We start from the raw sequence: 23,203 nt of genomic DNA, 5'->3' as shown, positions 1-23,203 counted from the left end.
TAATTTAATTTAAAGAAATTAACATTAATAAACATGAGAATTAAATTTATTTATATTTATTAAATATATTATGAATATCAGCACAGATTTGTTGATTTACTGTTTGTATGTCCAAAAACAAATATTAAAAGTAAGAAAATATATTACATATTTTTTCTCAAAAAAATATTAAGCCAAATGGCAATAACCGAAAATTTGTCTAGTAGAAAACATCTCTTATCAGCACATGCATATATATATATTGTATATTATTAATGAATGTATTATTAACACAAATAGAAGTGCATTACCCATTCATTCATTCATTTAGACAAAGAATTGTTGATACTTTCGATTTCAGATGAGGCCGCAATAAGTAAAAAAGGTCATCGTATCAATGAATTATAAAAATAAATCTAGAAAATAAAATGTAAACAAAACAGAGTTAATGTAGTGTTACTAGGAAATGCGGCATATTTACAGTAATAGTTTCATGTTTATAGTTTTTAAAACTGCAGACAGCGTGACCGATGAGATTTTTCGAAAAGTATCATTTTTGAAAAAAGTGGCAAATATATTTTGAAAAGATGGCACAAAAAGTGGCACACTATTTTGCTATTGGAAGTTACATACAAATTTTAAAATCGCACAAAAGTTTGGAGTTTTATGCAAATATATCAATATTTGAGGCGATTTTAACAAAACCCACATTGTTCTCATTCCAAGTCTGTATCACATATTTCCCCTCAACTAGAAAAACGTCGGGTCTTAGGCGCACCATCTTTTATATGGGAATGGGTACCTATATACCGATTCTCAACAATTTTGATAGGCTAAAAAATGAGACGTATTAAATTTTATCTCCTTCGAATATTTAATGTTTGGTCTGTTCCCGTACTTTCCTAATAGTAAAGCTAGTAAAAGGGAATCATTTCAAAATCGCTCTCAACAACTTTAAAAGTTCGGGAACGCAAATCTAGTAAATATGCCATAATTAGATAGGCAATACTTCAAAATCAACACAAAAGCCAATCAGAAGTTGGCATTCCTGTTTACCATTTTTACTCGGCTAAATTTCTCGAGTAAAAAGTTAACAAAGAGAACGCCATTTTGTTTTGTGCTCTCTTAAATTTGATTCAATGTTTTACCAGTTTTGTGGGTTCAGGTGCGGTGTACGAGCAATTTGTTTCAATTTCTATTCCCCTTACCCCTCTCTCCAGCAAACAAAGACTTGCCGCAAGTAAACTCGCCTAATCTAAATTGGGACATAGTATTCAAAAAATATACACACATACACAAAATATTTTATTCCATCATTTTTTGAATCATTTATATTTATTAATATTTTAAGGTTCCCTGCCTATAAAACCTATAAATATAAATTGCAACATTCTTAGTTAAATCTTGAGAACAATGTGGAGAATTAGAAATAATATTTTTTAATTTTTTGAAAATTTGCCAATCGCCATGAGTAACACTTTATTGAATTTATTTTTCATTTTATGTATTTGAAATTGATATATGAATTCCATATTAAGAAGGATTGCCATAAAATTACAAAAGCGATCATATTTAAATAACAAACTAGCATATGCCCGCTACTTCGTTAGCGAATGTGGGATATATTTAAACATGTATTAACGTCTTATTTTATTTTCATAGAAAAATTCGTATTTCAGAAAAACTACGCAATCCACACATTAATATCGACCCTAAATTAAATTTGAGTATCATTTAGTGCCAAATTTCATGATTCGAGCTCTCAATGTTCACCCAAATCCAAATTGTACCAAATATAGATTCCAAGTCTATTGGTTCACTCACAATTTAAATTGTACCAAATTTAGTACACAGTAGTACGAATTTACATACTTCCTACTTAACCCAAACCCAACAGAGTTATTTTAAATCCAAGTTCCAGGATTCCAACTATATCGGTTCACCCATAATTTAAATTGTACTAAATTTAGTACACAATAGTACCACTTTCCAAAACTTCCTACATATCCCAATCCTACACCCCCACAGTGATCCTAAATCCACCCACAATTCAAATTGTACCAAATTTAGTACACATTAGTAAACATTTTTAAAACTTCCTACATATCTCGATCTTACACTTCAACAGTGATCATGATTCTAGCTTTATTGGTTCGCCTAAAATTCAAATTGTACCAAATTTAGTACCCATGAATATAAATTGCTTAAACTGAATCCTGAGCGTTTATGAATCGTAAAGTCAGTCAATAACTTTAATCTTTTAATAGTATAGATGAAAAGAATTGACAATGTGACTACAACTATATATTTCCCAAATACGTATTTTAGTAATTTATGGTACTTCAAAATTATCCGTTTCCGTCCTTTTGGATAGTAAAAGATCCGTATAATGTTTTTTTTTTTTTTTTCATTATACCCTCAACCTTATGGTGTCCATTAAAAATGGACAGTAATATTTTTGTAATTTTGTCAGTCATAATTCTGTATGTATGGCCGGCTGGGAGCAACCGATTTCGTTGAGTTTATGTTCGAAGATGTGGAATGTCGGTTCACTCCTTCTTGTACCTCCCCCACAAAATTTTAAAAATTGTGCTAAAAATTAATATTCTAATATCATGCGAACCGAATTTCCAATTTGAACTAAACTTTGTATAACCAATTATCTTTAAGCCTACATCATGTCCAAAGATGGCACCCATTGGTCCACTATTTCTGATACTTTCCCTACAAATGGTAAAAATTTTCAATATTTTGTAAATCCCATATCAGGCGAATGGAATGTCCGATATGTAAAAAATTCAATATTTATAAATTCTATTACAATAGAATGTCCAATTTGAACTAAACTTTGCACAACTCATTATCTTTGCGAAGTCTAGACCAAGTCCGAAGATGTGACCCATTGCTCTACTTCTTCTGTACCTCGTACACAGATGGTCAAAAATTTCAATATTTATAAATCAAATATCAGGTAAATTGAATGTCAGATTCGAACTAAACTTTGCACAACCTATTATCTTTATCTAGCCTACATCTTCTGGTACCTCGCTCGCAAATGGTAAACATTTTAAATATTTGTAAAACCAAGATCATTTGTCTATCCAATATCAGTAAACCAGTGTTGGGCAAAATTAAATTGAGAGCAAGTTTGTGCGAGCGTAACTGAGAATTCACAATTAAAAACGACTGACGCAAAGAGAAAATGTGTTTACCCATCGAGCCTCAGTTACGGTAGCGTATATGGGTAAGCATGCCTGCAGTAAACAGACAACAATAAAATTTGGAAACAATTGTTACCAAATACCAAAATAATAATTCACTTCTTCCAGAACGTTCAAACGTATCAATCTTAAGGCGCGTTTAGACTATGCCTTCTACAATCGACTCGATATGTTAATCGAGGTACTAAATCCTAACTGTTTAGACTAGTATTACAATTATATAAAGTTGATTTCACAGCTGTTATTTGTTTTCGTATAAAAGCACAACATTTTTATAATTTTGATATAAAATCAGCTGACATATGTTTTGGAGACAACTATTTGAATTTTTACGTATTTTGTAGCATACTTTAAGGATAAGTACATGATGCAATAATAAGGTGATGTATCAAAACAAAAACATTTTTTTTGTCTCGATTATCTGTCAAATTTTTCCTTATAATATTTCAAAAATTTGGCAGCATTGCACATCGAATTCAAGTAAAATTTACCACTTTGACAGTTAATCAAGACATCAGCTGCTCTAAATGGACTACCTATTCATTGTGCCATGGATAAGTCATTATTTTTTGGTGCAAACACAGAGTTGTATTTGAAAGTATCTCGATTTGGCATAGAATTTTGAGCAAATCGAGATATTGAGTGGATTTAATTTTGTATGGTAAATTGAGCTCGTTTTAGCAATTAAATCGAGATAATACACTTTATCACAATAAAAGATAAATTTTGGTAGAATGCCAATCACAAAATAAATAAGTCCAAATCGAATATTTCGGGCATTAGAAGTTTTGCGTGAAATCAATATCTGAACACACAAAACTAGTAAAACTTTCAACAAAATTTAAGAGAACACAAAACAAAATGGATTTCTCTTTTCATAATTGAGCAAAACTGGTAACCTGGAAAGCCAACTTCTGATTGGCTGTTGTATTGATATTCAAGTGTTGCCATCTAATTTTAACATTTTTACATGTTTTCCGTTCCACAACTTTTTGTATTATTTTGTACTCTGAGAGCGATTTTTGAAATTTTTTACCGGGTTAATCTACTTTATGAGGATTTATTTGGCATATATTCAAAGGAATTGAAAATGTAAACCCACTGGGTTAACCAAATCCGGTTTAATGTAAACGACCTTTTACTAGCTTTAATGTTTTGAACAGAATAATTATAACTTTTAAGTAGGGATAATTATAACTTAAGAGTAGGGATACGTAGTTGAGCGCAAAAGTCGACTTTTAGACTTTTCGATTTTTGCTTCTGACCAAAAAGTCGATTTTTAGAATTTTCGATCTATCGATTTTGTCAAACCTGTTCAAAATCGATTTTCGATTTTTACCAAATAAAGCTAAATCGTTAAAAAAATTTAATTTTTTATAAGAATTGTTGCAGGAGATGAAAAAATGTTCTGGAATGTGTAATTTTTCGGCAATTTCGGTTTTGTGATAATAAACCAAAAATTTATAAAGAACATCGAAAGTCGGTCTTTGAAAAGTCGACTTTGTAATTTTCTCAAAGGTCAAAAGTCGACTTCGACTTTTAGACTTTTCAATACAAAAAGTCGATAAGTCGAAACTCGATTTACTTATCCCTAATTTAGACATACCAACACAATAGTTCCGTTCCAGAACCTAAAAGAATCTACTCATTTCACATGTTTTGCAACTTTTTACTCGAAAACCGTTCCTCAACCCACAAAACTGGTAAAACATTGAATCAAATTTAAGAGAGTACAAAACAAAAGGGCGTTCTCTTTGTAAACTTTTTACTCGAGAAATTTGGCCGAGTAAAAATGGTAATCAGGAATGCCTACTTCTGATTAGCTGTTATGTTGATTTTGAAGTATTGCCATCTAATTTTGGCATACTTACTAGATTTGCGTTCCCGAACTTTTTAAATTATTTCGTACTCTGAGAGCAATTTTGAAATGTTTCCCTTTTACTAGATTTACTATTAAAAAAATACTGGAACAGACCAAATAAACAATACTCCGTTCGAGAACCGGCATAATTACAGAAGGTAGTCTAATTTGAGAATTTTTTGATGGCAACCCTTTTTAATTTGGAACTCATCTATCAATTTTAAATTATATGAAAAACAAATTTCTTGAAATTTTGTGTATGTCGATTGGCATATTTAAAATAAATTAAACAAAAAATATTATCTAAAGCTGAACATTGCTCTCAAGATTTAACCATGGTTGTTACAACTCATAATTATAAGTTTTAGAATATTTATAAATATATAATATAAATTTATGAAAATAAATATAAATATTTATAAATATAAAGATATTTTCATTTAATTTATGAAAGCTGAATACTGTCAAAGGCAACTTCATGAAAAAATTGGAAACATATGACTGCATGAGACTACCTTGTATAATTATGCCATGGTTTAACGGTTGGCAAATGCAAAATCAAAGAAAACAAAAATTATTTGTAGGAATTTTGTGTTTTTTTTTAATTTTTTTACTTTTCAAACTATCACAGCATTGCAAAAATATTGCAAACTAATAGTTTTCGGCGCAAATTTTTAATTTTATATGGACATTAACAATAATCAGCTGATCGACATGTAAATGATGTTTAAAGGTATGTATAAACAATTACGGTGTATTTCTGGATTTCGTTAATCGAGTCGATTTAAAATCGTATATGTAAATGTAATTTTATATTTAAATAAAAACCAATAATTATATAAAAATCTATATTTATTTATAACAACGTAAACATACAAACAATAAATACATATAATGTATAATTTCAACAACTTTTTCAAAAAATAACATAACAATTTGGATTGTATCCAATCTATGGGTTCATATGTATGTACGTTGGGGAAATTTTTTAACTTCAACTTAAAATATATATTATATAATGCCTTAAATCTAAAACAAAAATCCATCTGTTTTATTTACATTCTATCTTGTACTTGTACCCAAAAGTCAGTTGGTGATGTTGTCAAACCACTCATGGTTGTATTCAAATCGGGCAGTTTATCATTGGGACCCAATACAAAGTTGAAATTTTGTGACATAGTGGCGGTCATAAGGAACAACAAGTTGCGGCCAAATGTTTCACCAGCACACAAACGTTTGCCTGCAGAAAAAGTAGTGGGAAAACGGGGTTTTATTACTGGGGATCTTTCAAAAAAATAATTGAGTTTTAAACTTACCGGCACCGAATGGCAATGAGTGATCTTTCTTAAGGCACAATTTACCATCATCATCCAAAAATCTTTCGGGACGGAAGTTTTGTGGATCACCCCAGACTCGTTCATCGTTGTGCAGAGCATACAAACTGGCCATGACAATAGTATCCTGCAGGAAAAAACAAAAGATTTAAATTGTTTTATAAGTAAAATTATTTTTTATGAGATTTAGGACAGCTCCTTGGTGTAAAAGAAAGGTAGAGACTTTTATCTTTTCTAAAATCAGTTAAAATAAAGGTAGTGGAATGGGGGAAATGATTCATTTAAGGCAAAAAAAACTGGAAGAAATGTCTCTATAGTTTTTAATTCACAATAACGTAATTTGAGCAACAGGTGATCAGCAAATCAGCTGATTTTTAAAACAAATATTTGTCAAAACCATGGCACAATGAATAGGTAGTCCATTTAGCGCAGCTAATGTCTTGATTAACTGCCAAAGTGGGTAATTTCTACTTGATTTCGTTGTGCAGTGTTGCCAACCATTTGAAATATTATATTGAAAAATTTGACAGATAATCGATACAAAAACAAATGTTGTTGTTGTGATACATCACCTTATTATTGCATCATGGTCAAAACCATGGTACAATGAATAGGTAGTCCATTTAGCGCAGCTGATGTCTTGATTAACTGCCAAAGTGGGTAATTTCTACTTGAATTCGATGTGCAGTGTTACCTACCATTTGAAATATTGTATGGAAAAAATTGACAGATAATCGAGACAAAAACAAAGGTTTTTGTTGGTATACATCACCTTATTATTGCATCATGGAATGGCCTATTAAGTTTGCTTCTTAAAAAAAATAAATGAGAAGGGCGTCCAAAATCAAATTTGACTCTGATATTCCTTTATAAATTGACATTTCATACAAAACCTTGTGTGTTTTTAACTTTACTACGATTGTATGAAAAGTTAATATAAGAAGTTGGCTATGTAAAAGAATAGAGGAGAACGGCGCCCAACCTTTAGAAATTGGCATTTAATAAAATGAAACTTATAGAAGAATACCCGAAATCTTTCTATGTTTCTACCCCTTTAAATATATGATATTTTAGGGATTTTCCCTAAGCTTCACTTTTCACCTATGAAAAGCATCACTTTCAATTTTGATTACATTGTGTTTTCTTCAATCGACATAACGTCGAGCTGTTAAGCCCACGTGCTAAGACTATATCAATTATCATAATCATTTGTAGCTGTCAATCATCCATCAAACTAGTGTCGAGTCATTCGCCAGACATAGTAAACAAAATGATATGGCAATCAAAAAATTGGACAGTCATCTCGTTGAAATAAGGTAAACAATTCGGACATTTAATGCTAGGCCCATGATGCAATAATAGGGTGTTATTTCAGAGCGAATCAGAACAAAACAGCTGTGAGATCCACTGTCAACTTTTGGTCTGTTCCTGTAATTTTTTAATAGTAAATCTAGTAAAAGGGAAACATTTCCAAATTGCTCTCAGAGTACAAAATAATTTGAAAAGTTCGGGAAAGCAAATCTAGTAAATGTGCCAAAATTAGATGGCAATCAACATAACAGCCAATCAGAAGTAGTCATTCCTGTTTACCATTATTACTCGTGGCTTGTGGGTTGAGGAACGGTTTTCGAGTAAAAAGTTGCAAAACATGTAAAAGTAGTAGATTATTTTAGGTTCTGGAACGGAACTTTTATAACCTTGTCTAAAATCAAGGTCTACACCAAGATCTATTAATAAGATCATCCAGGGAGACCAGCTAGATATCAGTTGCTTCTCACGTTTGTCAAAGTCCATTATTGTGAATAGACGTCCATTACGAACACGTAAACAAAGTCCAAATTTTTTACATTAGACTTGAGAAGAAACAGCTGACTTTCGACTCTTTTTTTTTTTGAAAAACAGCAGATTTTCATAGTCAAGATTTCTTCTGAATGCTAGAATTTTCCCTTATCATTTACGATTTCTTTTAACTATCCCTCAATTATTAAATGAAATAATTATCAAAAAATTGGTATTGAACTACAACTTACCTTTGGCAAATGATAACCCATTAAATCGGTATCAACTTTAACACGATGTGCCACATTCGATGGCACCAATGTTTCAATTCGCATAATTTCGCGAATACACGCCTCCGTGTATGGCATATCCTTGCGATCATCCAAAGTGGGGAAACGTCCCGGTCCGACAACAGTATCGATTTCCTTTTGCATTTTCTTTTGAACTTCAGGATACAACAGGAAATATTGAATCAGGAATGCCAATGTTGTACCCAAATTGGTGATGGCGGGGAATGTGAAATCAATTAAAGCCATAACAAATTGTTTGTGATTAAATGTTGTTGTGTCGGCTTTTCCCTCCTTTTCGGCCTTTTTCATTTCCTTGATATAGACATCGATGAAATGACGTTCAGCTGACTCATCATAAGTCTGTTCACATTGCGTAATCAATTTATTGTAGAAATTATAAATGAATTTATTTGCCTCCATCAATTTATTGTAACCACTGATATTGGGGAAAATGTGACGAACCCATGGCATAATACTTAAAATTTTGCCATAATCATCACCGGTACGTGTAAATTGGAGTATCATACGCATCAGTGTCCAGGTGTCAACTTGTTCGGAGCGTGGATATCTTTCGTTGAACAGGACATGGAAGACGCAATTGGCAGCGAAGGGATTAAAGAAATAGGGCAGTTGGATACGATAGCCGCCTTCTTTGACAACATATCGTTCGTGATCATATGTTGGACCGTTACGAATAAGTGAGACCATATCGCTTAATTCTTCTTGAATGGCAGCTTCCAATTGATCAGAACGACGGCCAAATCCATAATCTCTCAAGTAGCGTAAAATGAAACGTCTTTGTTCCTCCCATTCGGGGCCATCAATGAAGAAAATTCCTGCACAAAGTCAAAATATATTTTGTTATGAATCGTTTCAGCATAAAATCAAAATATATCAAAAGAAATAAAGATGTATCAGCTGTTTTTTAAGTCTGTCAAAAATATTGACTTTTTACATCAGCCAATTTGAGAAACAGCTGATATCCAGCTGGTCTCCCTGGATAGGCCTTGTCTGAAATCATGCCAAAAAGTAATTTAATTTGATAATCAACTGAAATTGATAATCAACTGAATTAATTATTTATTTTCCAGAAAAATAAAAAATTTGGAATTTTTTTATGTTCTACTAATTGGATTGAATTTAAAATTGGCAAAATCTTTTTATGGGAAATACTTTTGAATGTCAAGACTCAATCAGAAAAATTTTGACAAATGAAGTGATGATCAGCTGGTCTTTGAGTTCGCTTTTTGGGTATCCTTATTAATAGGTCTTGCTTTTATGAAGTCTAATGTCAAAAATTTGGACTTTGTTTACGTTTTTATAATGGAAGTCAATTCACAATAATGGATTTGGACAGTAAACTTAAGAGACAGTCGATATCCAGTTGGTCTCCCTGTTTGACCTTATTTGTAGGCATTGTCAGCTGCTTTTCCAGTTTCCTGTCAAAATCCATTATTGTGAATTGCTTCACAATATGAAAACGAAAAACAACGTTTACGCCAATAGGTTACCTAGGGGGATCAGCTGACACTCAAGTCTGCTGTCAAATTCCATTATTGTGAATTAGTTTCCATTATAAAAACATAAACGAAGTCCAAATTTTGGACATTAGACTTCATAAGAAACAGCTGACATTGCTTGCTGGGTGATCTTTTTAATATATCTTGGTTTCATGATTTTAATGGGAAATTTCTATCAAATCTTTGTATACATTTTTATAGATTTGTTAGGTATAGTTATTGTTCAAATTATAATGTTTATAGTTTAAAAAGTAATCCCCTTCACTTACCCTTAACATCATTATCGGGTTCACGTATTTGAGCCAAATACAATGCGGGACGACCATCGAACTCCGGACGATTCAATACTTCACGTATGGCATCTTGATTGTGCACAACAACAATTGGATATGGGCCCATGTGTAGGCCAATAATGTCGGATTTAAACCATTGCGAGAATTTCCACACGGCTTTGTGTAGATAACGGAAATTTGTTGCCATCATAAACAAATAACTGCCAAAGAATGGAATGCGGGGAATAACTGAAATAAACAAAATATGTAAACATTAGTAAACAAGTTTAAATTAGAAATAATTTAATAGTATATTTGTCAATTCACATCTTAAATTCACGATCAGCTGATGTTCAAAGGTTTGATGATATTAAATTTAGTACTCATACTAGGAGATCAGCTGTTTTCTTGAAGGTTTTACTTTGGTGTGGATCATAATGCAATAATAAGGTGATGTATCAAAACAAAAACCTTTGTTTTTGTCTCGACCATCTGTCAAATTTTTTCTTGTAATATTTAACATGGTTTCCTTTGCCTATCGAATTCAACGAATTGACAATTAATCAAGACATTCAGCTGCTCTAAATGGACTACCTATTCATTGTGTCATGGTGTGGATTATAAAGATTCTTACAGTACGGGAACAGAGCATATGCAGCTGTTAAGTCCGATTTTAAAACACTAAAATCGATTATGACTAATGTCAACCTAGTCATCTTGTCTAGAACAGATGAGTATAAGGTTAAGAAGGCGAATTCAAAGTCTTCATTGACTGTCAAATTTATTTTTTGAATAATAAATAAACAAAAAATATTTTTATTTGAAATAAAATATTCGTGTACAATCTTAGCAATACACTTTTTTAAAGATATTTGGAATTTGTAACCTGTCCTGCTTTGTATTTTACGATTAAAAAGTTGACAGCAAGAGAAGACTAATAGTACGTTTACATTTAACCGGATTTCGTTAACCCAGTGGGTTTCAATTGTCAGTTCCTTTGCATATATGTCAAATAAATCCTCATAAAGTAGGTTAACCCGGTAAAAGTTCCAATGTATATGAATTCGCCTGCCGGTTAATCTTATGAATAAAGTATAGCTGAGTATAGCTTATAAACACTTTTTATAAAATCAGAATGGAGTCATTGTGCGATTTCAGTTTAATAAAAGTATTTGATCAATGGAGATTTATTCCGTGGGAATATATTATTATGAAAACATCGGAATTTTCTTTATTATGTCAATAATACACATGACGCATTTTAAGATGTTTAATTTACGGTTCACATTATAATTGTACTATGATTGAGATCCCTTATCACAGAATATGAAAAAAATAGTCGTGGGAATATTTGACTATTATGTAATCATCGGCGTAATAAATGGCGCATTTTAAAATAGTTTACTAGACAATATGTCGTCAAAAATCAAGATCTCCATTCATGGGAATTTTAGATTATTATGCGAACAAATTCCATGTCTATAATAAATAAATTTCTTATTATCACAAAACGCGTGGTTCAAGAGTCAAACGTTTATTTGACAATTTGAATGTACATATGGTAATTTGGTAAAATAGCCAAATCATAACAAAATTTCACGGCATCTCAAATGAATTACTGTAACAATAACAATATATGTCATTCAAATAATTAATTGGATTATTACTAGGTTAATAATAAAATGTGGGAACTATGAAATTTTCGGAATAAAAACATATCCAAAAAATGTTTATATTCCTAAAAAAATCCATAGTTCAATAAAATGTAGATGACGCTAAAATTTGGAAACTGCTTTCTAAAACGCGTAATATAGCTTATCATTTATATTTTTGTTTATACAAATTTAATTTTTTGCCACACGTGTGCTGAAAATCTGATTTAAAGAAAGAAAATTATTTTTTTTTGGTTTATAGTATACTTCTGCCCCAATGAAAATCGGAAATTTAAGATCTATTCAGAATTTATATTTGTGTATTAAGTATTTAATAAAACCTAATAACTGATATGAATGGGAACCTATTTTCGTTGATCATAAGATGCCAAAGCATGGCACAATGAATAGGTAGTCCATTTAGCGCAGCTGATGTCTTGATTAATTGTCAAAGTGGGTAATTTGTACTTGAATTCGATGTGCAGTGTTGCACATGGAAAAATTTGACAGAAAATCGAGACAAAAACAAAGGTTTTTGTTGGTATACATCACCTTATTATTGCATCATGATGCCAAGCCTTTGCGTCTGAAAAATAATCAGACTGGTCAATCCATATCAAAATAAAGAAACTAATAGCGTGTTTACACTATAACTTATAAAACGGCATACACATTAAAACTTTTTACCGGGTTAATCTACTTTATGAGGATTTATTTGACATATATGCAAAGGAATTGACAATTGAAACCCACTGGGTTAACGAAATCCGGTTAAATGTAAACGTACTATAATGTTGCAATAGTCTTGCAGATTTAGATTTAACCAGATTTATAATAATTATCAACAAAAAAACATTATCCCAGATCTCGATTTATTTTAATACTAACAGTATATCTAAATACTAACAATATATGTAAAACATAAAAGTCGAATTGACAATGTATGCAATGCAATTGACAATTTAAACCCACTGGGTTAACAAAATCCTGTACAATGTAAACGTACTATAACACATGAATTTAATTGTCATCGACTGTCCTGTCCCTTGAAAACGCAGGGCTAGGCAATTCCAGGATTTCCTTAATCGTGTCTATTTAGAATCGTATATTTAAACGTGCCTTAAGAGCTTTTTTCTAGTTTGGCCTTGATGTACATTCAGATTTACGAGATCCACTCGATCTTAAATGTTAAATCCATAGCGTATAGTCAAATTTAATCCACTGGTTTTGTGAATAGGATTAACGTGACACATACGCTATGGAATTGACGTTTGGAATCGGGTGGATTTCGTAGTCATGCATATTCTTTAACGAAGGATTTGTAAAGATTTTAATTTAACTTTGGCAACAAAAAATAATAATTTGTGTTGTATTTTGAAAAGTTTTCCGAGTCTTTGTGTTTGTTTTCGATTTTCCCTTTAAAAATTTAAAAAGTTTTCCCCTTTTACACAAGCTAATAGTACGTTTACATTGTACCGGATTTATTAAATCCTGTATAACTAAATTGTCAATTCCATTACCTATATGTCAAATAAATCATCATAAAGGTTTTTGTAAATAAGCAATAAATAGCTTGTGAGGAGAATATCTCAACAAAAAATTAAGGACACTCATGAGGATCAGTGGCGAGATCAGAAACTATAGCCTTGAATGCCTACCCCTCGGCGGACAATGACATACATTCCCCACTAATAAATAGTTGTTTTATGTTTATAAAAACAACAAACAGGGATTCAGCCTGACAATTTTGCAAAAACAAAATGCAAATGTTATCCAAAAAAAAAAAAAAATAAAAAAAAAATAAATAAACCGCCAACACTACTGATTTGTATAAATTTTAAAAGAACGTTGAAAATATGTAGAAATATTTCAGGGAGTCTTATTTCTGTTGCCTTGTATTAAATGAGAGTTTATAAAGGAATATCAGATTCAAATTTCTGGCTCCTATAATAGTAAATTTACATTAGGATATATTAAATCAAGTGGATTTAAGTTGTCAATATCATTGCATAAATGTCAATGAAATCCCCATATAGGAGGTTAAAAGGTCAAAAATCTCTAATGTACCTGCCGTTTAATATAGTAAATTAAAAATCATGAAATAAAAGGAAAAAATGGTCCACGATATCAAGGATAACATTTGATATTCATAACATTCCAATTCATACATCGTTATCATTGAGACATTTTTGTCCTGTCATATGTTAGTTGTCAAATGAAATAGCATGTGTTGTACAAACTATGGTCCCCAAATAATTGCAAATTTGTGAATGAAAATGTTATCCTTAGCTTATATGCCAACGAATTTAACTAAAAATGTAGTATAATTTATGCGCAAAACTCAATTAAAATAATAATTTCGATAAAACATGTTCGATATAAATAAAATAATAACCGGCGTTTAAACGGCATTTACATTATAACTTTTTACCGAGTTCACCTACTTTATGAGGATTTACTTGACATGTATACAATGGAACTGACAAATGCAAAAGTTGGTACAATTGTACAAATTTTAGCACTATTTGGAAGTCAAAAATATAATAGCACCCCAATGACATATTTAGCACTATTTCTAAATTTTAGAAAATTATTCTCACTTAAAAGTATTATAAGTGCTTAAACATATTAAATGAATCGCCATCCCTAGCTGTTTAAACTTAGTGCCCTCTTCAAAATTTAGTATTCCCCATCAGATTGATAAATTCAGTAAAAATATTAATTATTATTTCTGAGAGAGATGATTTTTCAAAGTTTCAGGAATATTTCGGTACAGAAATTCATGTTGTTTTTAAATATTCAACAACTTGATGGCTTCCACGATTTTGGGGCTTAATTTTTTACACTCAATGATTTCGAAACTGATTCCCAAAAGTTAAGGCTCAATTCTATAATTTCAGCATTTTCAAAACCCTTGTAAAAACTGTTATTTTTGTTCTTACAATATGTACTAAAAAATATAAATAATATCAATTTCGAAATGTAGTCTGAGGATGCCAGAATGCATGTAGAAATTATTAAGTCTTCCAAAAACAACTAGTGGGTCAAAGGTGGCTGAAGTCAAAAATGAGCTAAATGAAGTTATGTTTCCTTATAAATCACAAATTTTTAGTGGATTATTATCTATTCCAGATTAATCTGCAAATGTAAAAAGGGTATTTTCATATCGAAATATAATTAAAACCAAAGAAAGGAAGATACTACATGTTTCGACGGCTTCAAATCCTATCTAAACTAAGGATTTGTTGAAGTCGTGCTTCTAACGATACATAAGAATATGTTGCAAAAAAGTTTTACTTAATTGATCATTTTAGTTCCGTTCCAGAACCTAAAAGAATCTACTAATTCTACAAGTATTGCAACTTTTTACTCGAAAACCACTACTAAACCCACAAAAGCGGTAAAACATTGAATCAAATTTAAGAGAGCACAAAACAAAATGGCGTTCTCTTTGTAAAGTTTTTACTCGAAAAATTTGGGCGAGAAAAACTGGTAACCAGAAATACTAACTTATGATTGGCTGTTGTTTTGATTTTAAAGTAAAGACATCTAATTTTGAAATGTTTACTAGATTTCCGTTTCCGAACTTTTCGAATTTTTTTGTACTCTAAGAGAGATTTTGACATTATTCCCTTTTACTAGATTTTCTATTAAAAAAGAACTGGAACAGACCATTTATATATAATACTTATAAGTACGTAGAACAAATTAATTTTTATGTACTTTTTTGTTAATTGTTAAGTGTTTATCTTATCTATGTTTATATAAAAATAATTTTTCTCTATTATTAATAACAAAAAAATACACATTTTATTAAAAATCAGTACAATTGGAATAATTTCATTTCGCATCCCTGCACTACGACAGAACTTTTTGGTGGGCTAACCTCCTCTATGAGGATTTATTTGACATATATGTAATGTCATTGGCAATTTAGATCTACTGGATTTTATAAATCCGGTACAATGTAAACGGACTATTAGGACTTTATACCGATTTAAACTCCAGTACAATTTAAATGGTCTTATTAAAAATGTTTTTCAATTATAGTATAATTATTACAAGGTAGGGCATATCTCCCATCTGATTACAATTTTTCCTCATCGTGTTTTTTCCATCAAATCAAAAATATATTTGCAATATCGTGTCAAAAAAATCAAATTAAAATATATTCAAATTTAATTAAAAAATAAAAAAGGATTCTTTACCGCTTTTTGTCCTACTGGATTTGGTGAATAAATAATATCGTTTTTCGTGTTTAGTAAGTCTGCTTTTCCACAGGCAGATTTTTATTTGGCAAATACTGAGTTTGTAGGCGAGAGGGGTGCGAGGAAGAAAAACAAAAATTTGCCTGTTCAGAATTCGCCGTACACGCAAATTCTGCTTTGCTCTGTTCGTTGAAAACAATTTTGTTGACATTTCCTTTTGAACCTATTCGCTTTACTGACACACAGCCGGCTTTTGTTTACAAACCTGTTGTTTTAATTTGTGCAAGTGAAATTTAATTTTTAATATTTGCAATTTATATAATAAAATATATAAAAAATAAATGAAATATTAAAAAATCTTTAAAATGCAAACACTTTTGACGTTTTTTTCTTTCTTTTGTACTTTGATTCGCAAATTTGGCAAAGAAAAATTTGGTAATGGAAAAGCAAGCGAAAATTTCAAAAGGGAAAACAAAAAATTTACCAAATAAAAATCTGCCTGTGGAAAAGCGGACTTAATAATATTTGATACGAAGACTTTCTGCTCAATTACAACTCTGTTGAAAAAAAATAGTCAAAATTTGTCATATTGCGAGGTACCATTGTATGGGAGCTACCCTAAATAGTAAACTAATTTTGAAATTTTTCAATACCAAATATACTAGGAGTAGTAGCAATGTTTGTGCAAATTTCAGAGCACGATCTCAAAAAATTTCAAAGCACGATCTCTAATCGTGGAGGGTAGAAAAAAACTATCTTAATATTGGGATATCGTTATGTGAATTATACATCAACAATATTGCTATGCAAGATAACGTTTGCCGAGCCCGCTAGTTATAGTATAATTATTACAAGGTAGGGCATAGCTCCCATCTGATTACAATTTTTTTTCACAAGGTGTAATCAATCAATCAAATCAAAAAAATATATTTTATGATATTTTTAATACCGTATTTTTAATATTGTGTCAAAAAAAAAAAATAAAATATATTCAAATTTAATTGAAATAAAAAATGATTCTTTGCCGCTTTTGTCTGGAAGTAATTACTCTGTGTCGTGGATGAAACAAACATTTCATGGTATTCCCTACTGGATTTTGAGAATAAATAATATCCTAAAATAATCCTTTTTCGTTTTTAGTTATGTGTTGAAAAAATGTGAAATAAACTCAACCACTTGCTGCGTATGTTTTTTTTTTGACAGAAGAAGTATACATAGTATTTTTATTATTCTCCTCAAAATGTCCTACCTTGTACTATTGAACCATAATTTTTTAGTAAGATGTTGAAGTATTATTGTACCATGATTCTTTTTTTTAAACTATAATTAATAATTGGATTATTTTAATTGACAATGTGTATTAAACGGGATTTACATTATAACTTTTTGCAGGGTTAACCTACTTTATGAGGATTTATTTGACAAATAGGTAAGGGAATTTAAACCCACTGGGTTTACTAAATCCGGTACAATGTAAACGTACTATTAATCAGGATAATATATTCCGTATTGTAAAAAATATCATCTTTTTTACGATAAAACCAGTGAAAATATGTTTAGCAATCCTGCATAAAATATCACATCAATCCTGTATATCAAATATCACATATTTTTATTCCACTTTATCCCAACAGGACTTGGAACATTTATTTTATTGCTTAGTTTCCATTGGATTGTTTGAACATGATATAAATATTAGGATATTTCACACAGCACAATATTTTCGCAAATCTATTCAACTGAGACAATCGTTTCACACATGTACGATAAATTTTCAACACCTTAAATATTTAACATTGTTTTGTTATGAATTATTATTACCGGGAGGAAATCCTTTTGGTTTCGACACGGCATATCTGTATGCGGCGTATATGAACAGGCCAACAAGACCAACTGTTAACAATGGTATCGCCATTTTTTTTTCTTTTGAATCCTTAAGGATTTCGATTTAGATTTACAGGAAATTCAATTTCAAATAGTAAATTGAGACGAATTAAACTCGCGCTTTCTTCAACCGAACACTTGTAGCTTTGCGACGATTTTCAATACTTAAATCGAATCTAATTTCATAGTCCCTTATATTTGCATTTGTCTTGTTGTGTAAAATGAATTTAAGTCTACCCGAGGGATTGATAAGAAAGTACGAGTAAAATTTTGGGACGAAGACATTTATTCTGTTATGTCTGTGTGTGTGTTGTGCAAATTATTTTCGTGTGTTTGTGTGAAATTTGAAATTTTAAAAACAATCATAATAACACGATGATAAGTGTTTACCGAACAAGGCCGACAATTTGAAGCCATCCGAAGGGAGCTTATCGATGTTCTTGTTGTGGGGGGTATTGATGATGATGACGATGTTGGAAAACTGGCCGATGGGAAATTGTTGCTATGTTTTAAAAGCAGCTACATCAAAAAAAAAAAAAAAAATTATAGACAGCATTTGAAGAAATAAATCGTAAAACAAACGTATCAAATCAATCGTCACAGGTATTTGGAGGGTATACAATAATGTGGACCAATGTTGTCAATTTGTTTTCTTTCTTATATGCGTTTTTTTTTCTTATATGGAATTATAGGATATAAGAAAGTATAAGCTCGGTGTTTTTGATAATCTTTCTTATATGCGATTTTTTCTTATATGAGATGTGCTTATATCTGATATCTACTGTATCGAAGAAAATATTAGATTCTTGCAGTGCGAGAACAGACCATAAATTGAACTGTGGCTGAAATTTGAAATAAGCATCAAATATAGTTCATTTATAGCTTGTACCTCGGTAGTGGTATTGTACCTCGGTAGTGGTACAATAATACAAGGTAGGACAACTTGAGGTGATTAACAAAATGCAACCATGTAGGTAGCGACTACTAACGTCAAATTATAATAAATAAACACAACAAGTGATTGCCTTTATTTCAAATATTTTCAAAGTGGAAAAAATTAATGGAAGGTTATGGAAGGTTTATTTTCAAAATTCAGTAGGGAATACCAAGAAATGTATGTTTTATCCATAACAATGTAATTACTTCCAGACGAACACGGTAAACAATGATTTTCATTTCAATTAAATTTGAATGCATTTCAATTTAATTTGAATTTATTTGACAAGATGTATTTTTGAAAATATGTCTTTTGAATTGAAAGAACACGCACCTTGAGAAAAAAATATAATTAGCTGGTAGCTATGCCCTACCAAGATCTAATAATAAGGTCACACAGCTAGCGAAAGTCAAAAATTTTGAATTTGTTTACATTTTCATAATGGAAGACAATTCACAATAATGGATTTTGATAGCAAACTTAACAGGCAGCAGATATCCAGCTGGTCTCACTGGACGACCTTATTAATTGACATTGTGCCCTACCTTGTAATACAGTATTTTTCGGTTAATTGCACATCAAAATTTGCACAAATTTTTGTTCAATTAACCGAGGAACCAATTATCCGAACCCGCTTACTATGAAATGTGTGGTTCAATTAAGCGTGGAAATCAATTAACCGTAGGGTCAATTAACCGAAAAATACTGTAATTAACTTTTCTCCATCGGAGGCGGTGAAACATGTTATTGCAACTCAAACCAGTCAATTCTAGTTGATATACGACTCCTGGACGAATGCATTACCGATATTGGCGGAGGAAGGGGTAAAGAGCCTTTCAGCAGCTGCAGTGATGCCTATTTATCTGTTGCTGGCTACTGTCTGTTGTAATGGAGGAAGGCGTAAAACAAATCACTGTTGTTCCTTCAGGAACCTCTGATTGAGCAATAGTGTGGCTAGCTTATGTGTCGGTTTCTGGGATTCCAGCCTCGAGACGGAAGGGGGCGTGACACAATAATTAGGCAGTACATTTACCGTACCTTACGATACGATTAAAGTGTGTAGTTTCTACTTGAATTCGAAAAAAAATAGAAAAAAATTGACAGATTGTCGACACTACTTACCATGGTACAATCAATAGGTAGTCCATTGAGAGCAGCTGATGTCTTGATTAATTGTAAAAGTGCATAATTTCTACTTGAATTCGTGGAGTGTTGCCAACCACGTGAAATATTATAAGGAACAATTTGACAGATAATCGAGAAAAAAACAAAGGTTTTTGTTTTGACACATCACCTTATTATTGCATCATGCTACTTACATTACCATCCATGGCATAAATATACAAGGTAGTAGGATAGTAACTGGTAAGGAGTGTTTAGACTATGACCTACTAAATTAAGCTGTTTAGACTATTATTAAAATCATATGAAGACAGTCAGTTGATATTTGTTTATCCACATACATTACATAATAGGTATGTTCGTTTATTTTTCCAGTTACATTTACTCAGTAAGAATTTGTTAAGAGTAAAAATGAAAAAGAGAGAAAATTGAAAAAAAAAATAATAAAAATAAAACCAACAACATCTAGTAAAAAGGTTGTACCAGTACAGCTTTTTACAACAACAAAAAATTTGACACGAATAAAAATGTGTCATTTTTATTTCGAAAAATGAATAGCAAGTGATCTGTTTCCGTATTGCAAGAACCTACCGATATCATAAAGGAAAATTCGTTATCATAGTAAAAAGTATTAGATTCTTTCAGTACGGGAGCAGATCAATGATAACATATGTTATTTGAATTATTTATTTATTTTAATTTCTATTCGTGTCTGCTTTGTCAATTTTAATATTTATAGAAACAAAATCAACTTTACCATCCATTGAAGTTGTTTGTAAACAAATTGTTTTACTTGTTTACGAATCGTAACAAAACAGCTGATAAAATATCAGCTTATGTTACTGGAAATATTTACTGTGTAAATTTTCCCAGTACTGATTTGCAAATACTCCGTATTTGTACAAATTATTTATTCAAATTTAAATGAAATCAAAATGATTTGTTACCGCTTTCATCTGGTAATAATTACTTTGCTGTGGATGAAAAAAGACAAAAAGAAAATCATAGTCTTTCATTCATTCATCACCTTCCTATAGTACGTTTACATTTAACCGGATTTCGTTAACCCACTGGGTTTCAATTGTCAATTCCTTTGAATATATGTCAAATAAATCCTCATAAAGTAGGTTAACCCGATAAAAAGTTATAATGTATATGCCGTTTTAGTTATGTGATGAAAAATGTCAAATAACACAGAACCCAAGGTATGTTAATAAGGTAACCGTATCATGGCAGCTGATGGTAACATTATATGTCAAATAAATATTTTTTATTTGAATTTGCCGTAGGTAGAAAGAAAAAATACCATACAAAATTGTTTGAAATATATATTTTAAAATCGTCATATAAGAATGAGAGTGTGTATTCTTTGCATAAAGAAAGATGTTATGGGCAAAGTGAAGTTTTTATTTGTTCTCTGAACTCAATTTGGTTGCTGAATAAAATTTCGTCTCAATCGGGTAAACATAGGGACTTTAGTAAAACATTGATATAATCAGACGAAGCAACATATGGTAGCTATATTTAAATCTGAAGCTATATTCACCAATTTCAATAGGACGCGTCCTTGGGCCAAATAGAAGAGATGTACCAAATTTCATCAATGTACTTTTTTACAATAACAGACGTACATATCTTAAAAGGTATTATGGGTACAACTCATTTTCTTTTGCATGTTACAAACATATGCACAACGACGTAATACCCAGTACCACAATGTGGAGAAGGGAATAAAAGCAAAATTAGGTAAATGGTTAATGGAATGCTTAATTTTATTCAAGTATATTTCTTTACAAACAGTATTTAAAATATATAGCCACATGGTCTTCCCAGTTACAGATGCGTAGATGCTTTTAATAAGAAATAATAGATGTCAATTGGTAGAAAAAGTCCTGTAAAATTTCACACTTAGAGATGTCGAAACCCTCTTTAGAAATGTCTTATAGTACGTTTACATTTAATCGGATTTCGTTAACCCAGTGGGTTTCAATTGTCAATTCCTTTGCATATATGTCAAATAAATCCTCATCAAGTAGGTTAACCCGGTAAAAAGTTCTAATATAAATGCCGCTTAATGATTGTCGACATTTGGCTGTTACTCGTTTTGTTGTATCCTCCGCAAAAAGGGCATATTTTTCACTGAAAAGAGTTCGTTTCGTATATCCCATTTCCATATATCCGAGTGCACCAACTTTATTGCATTTTAACCGCTGTTTTGGTATTGTTTTTATTCACAGATCAGATCTCTACAGACAAAACATTAATTAAAAAACAATTAACAGTTAAAAAAATATATATTTCAAAAGTAAACAATTTTTTTTTTTTGATATTTCAAAATGCCTAAAACGGCATTTACATTAGAACTTTTTACCGGGTTAACCTTCTTTATGAGGATTTATTTGACATGTATACAATGTACAGTATTTTTCGGTCAATTGACCCTACGGTTAATTGGTTTCCACGTTTAATTGAACCACATGATTGGGCAAAAAAATATTACATAGGAAAATACATGTAGATTTTCTCGGATAATTAAACCCTGTTAATTGATTTTCCCGCTTAATTGGTTCAAAATTCATGTCATCAAAAATAAGTTTCCTTTTACTTTTCCCCGGTTAATTGCAAAATAAAAATTGAAAAATAATCTGCCATTTTTTACATAAATATTTGACATAATTTCTGAAAAATACTAGGTGGCATCTCTACTAATACAAAACTGAAAAGCGTAATTTGTAGTAGTTCCAATTATACGTGATTACTGTAATTGAATAAACTTTTCAATTAAGCGGGTTCGGATAATTGGTTCCTCGGTTAATTGAACAAAAATTTGTGCAAATTTTGATGTTCAATTAACCGAAAAATACTGTAATTGACAATTTAAACCCAGTGGGTTAACGAAATCCGGAACTATGTAAACGTACTATAATTCAGATTGGTGGATGTAATTTGCTTTGAGTTTTATATGTCATGGTTAAACAATTACTATTCGCCATGGTAAAAATTTTGACATATAATGTTCCTAATTCGCCGATGCGGCTACCTTATATATCTACCTTGGTACAACCACTTGTTGTGTTTCTATATGTATATGTCAGAGGAAGCCACTACACACATAGTTGCATTTTTGTTATTCACCTTGTATTA

The 23,203-nt window shown here is 31.0% G+C and overlaps 1 protein-coding gene across 1 annotated transcript in view; it reads right to left on the bottom strand.

Moving 5' to 3' along the window:
- The window catches only part of LOC133327408 (uncharacterized), a 30,346-nt gene extending 12,315 nt beyond the window's left edge, over positions 1 to 18,031 (bottom strand). Inside the window, exons 1-5 of the mRNA XM_061535965.1 lie at positions 17,938 to 18,031; positions 10,254 to 10,505; positions 8,426 to 9,300; positions 6,378 to 6,522; positions 6,121 to 6,301 (exon numbers count right to left, since the gene is read on the bottom strand). Coding sequence (XP_061391949.1) covers positions 6,121 to 6,301; positions 6,378 to 6,522; positions 8,426 to 9,300; positions 10,254 to 10,505; positions 17,938 to 18,031 — 1,547 coding nt within the window. The remainder of the gene's footprint in view (positions 1 to 6,120; positions 6,302 to 6,377; positions 6,523 to 8,425; positions 9,301 to 10,253; positions 10,506 to 17,937) is intronic.
- Positions 18,032 to 23,203: the final 5,172 nt, after the last annotated feature.

The sequence above is a fragment of the Musca vetustissima genome, unplaced genomic scaffold (assembly GCF_032173495.1).
Source record: "Musca vetustissima isolate MV318-11 ecotype Yass unplaced genomic scaffold, APGP_CSIRO_Mvet_v1 utg10925, whole genome shotgun sequence".
NCBI lineage: Eukaryota > Metazoa > Arthropoda > Insecta > Diptera > Muscidae > Musca > Musca vetustissima.
This window is presented reverse-complemented; position numbering and strand designations above follow the sequence as displayed.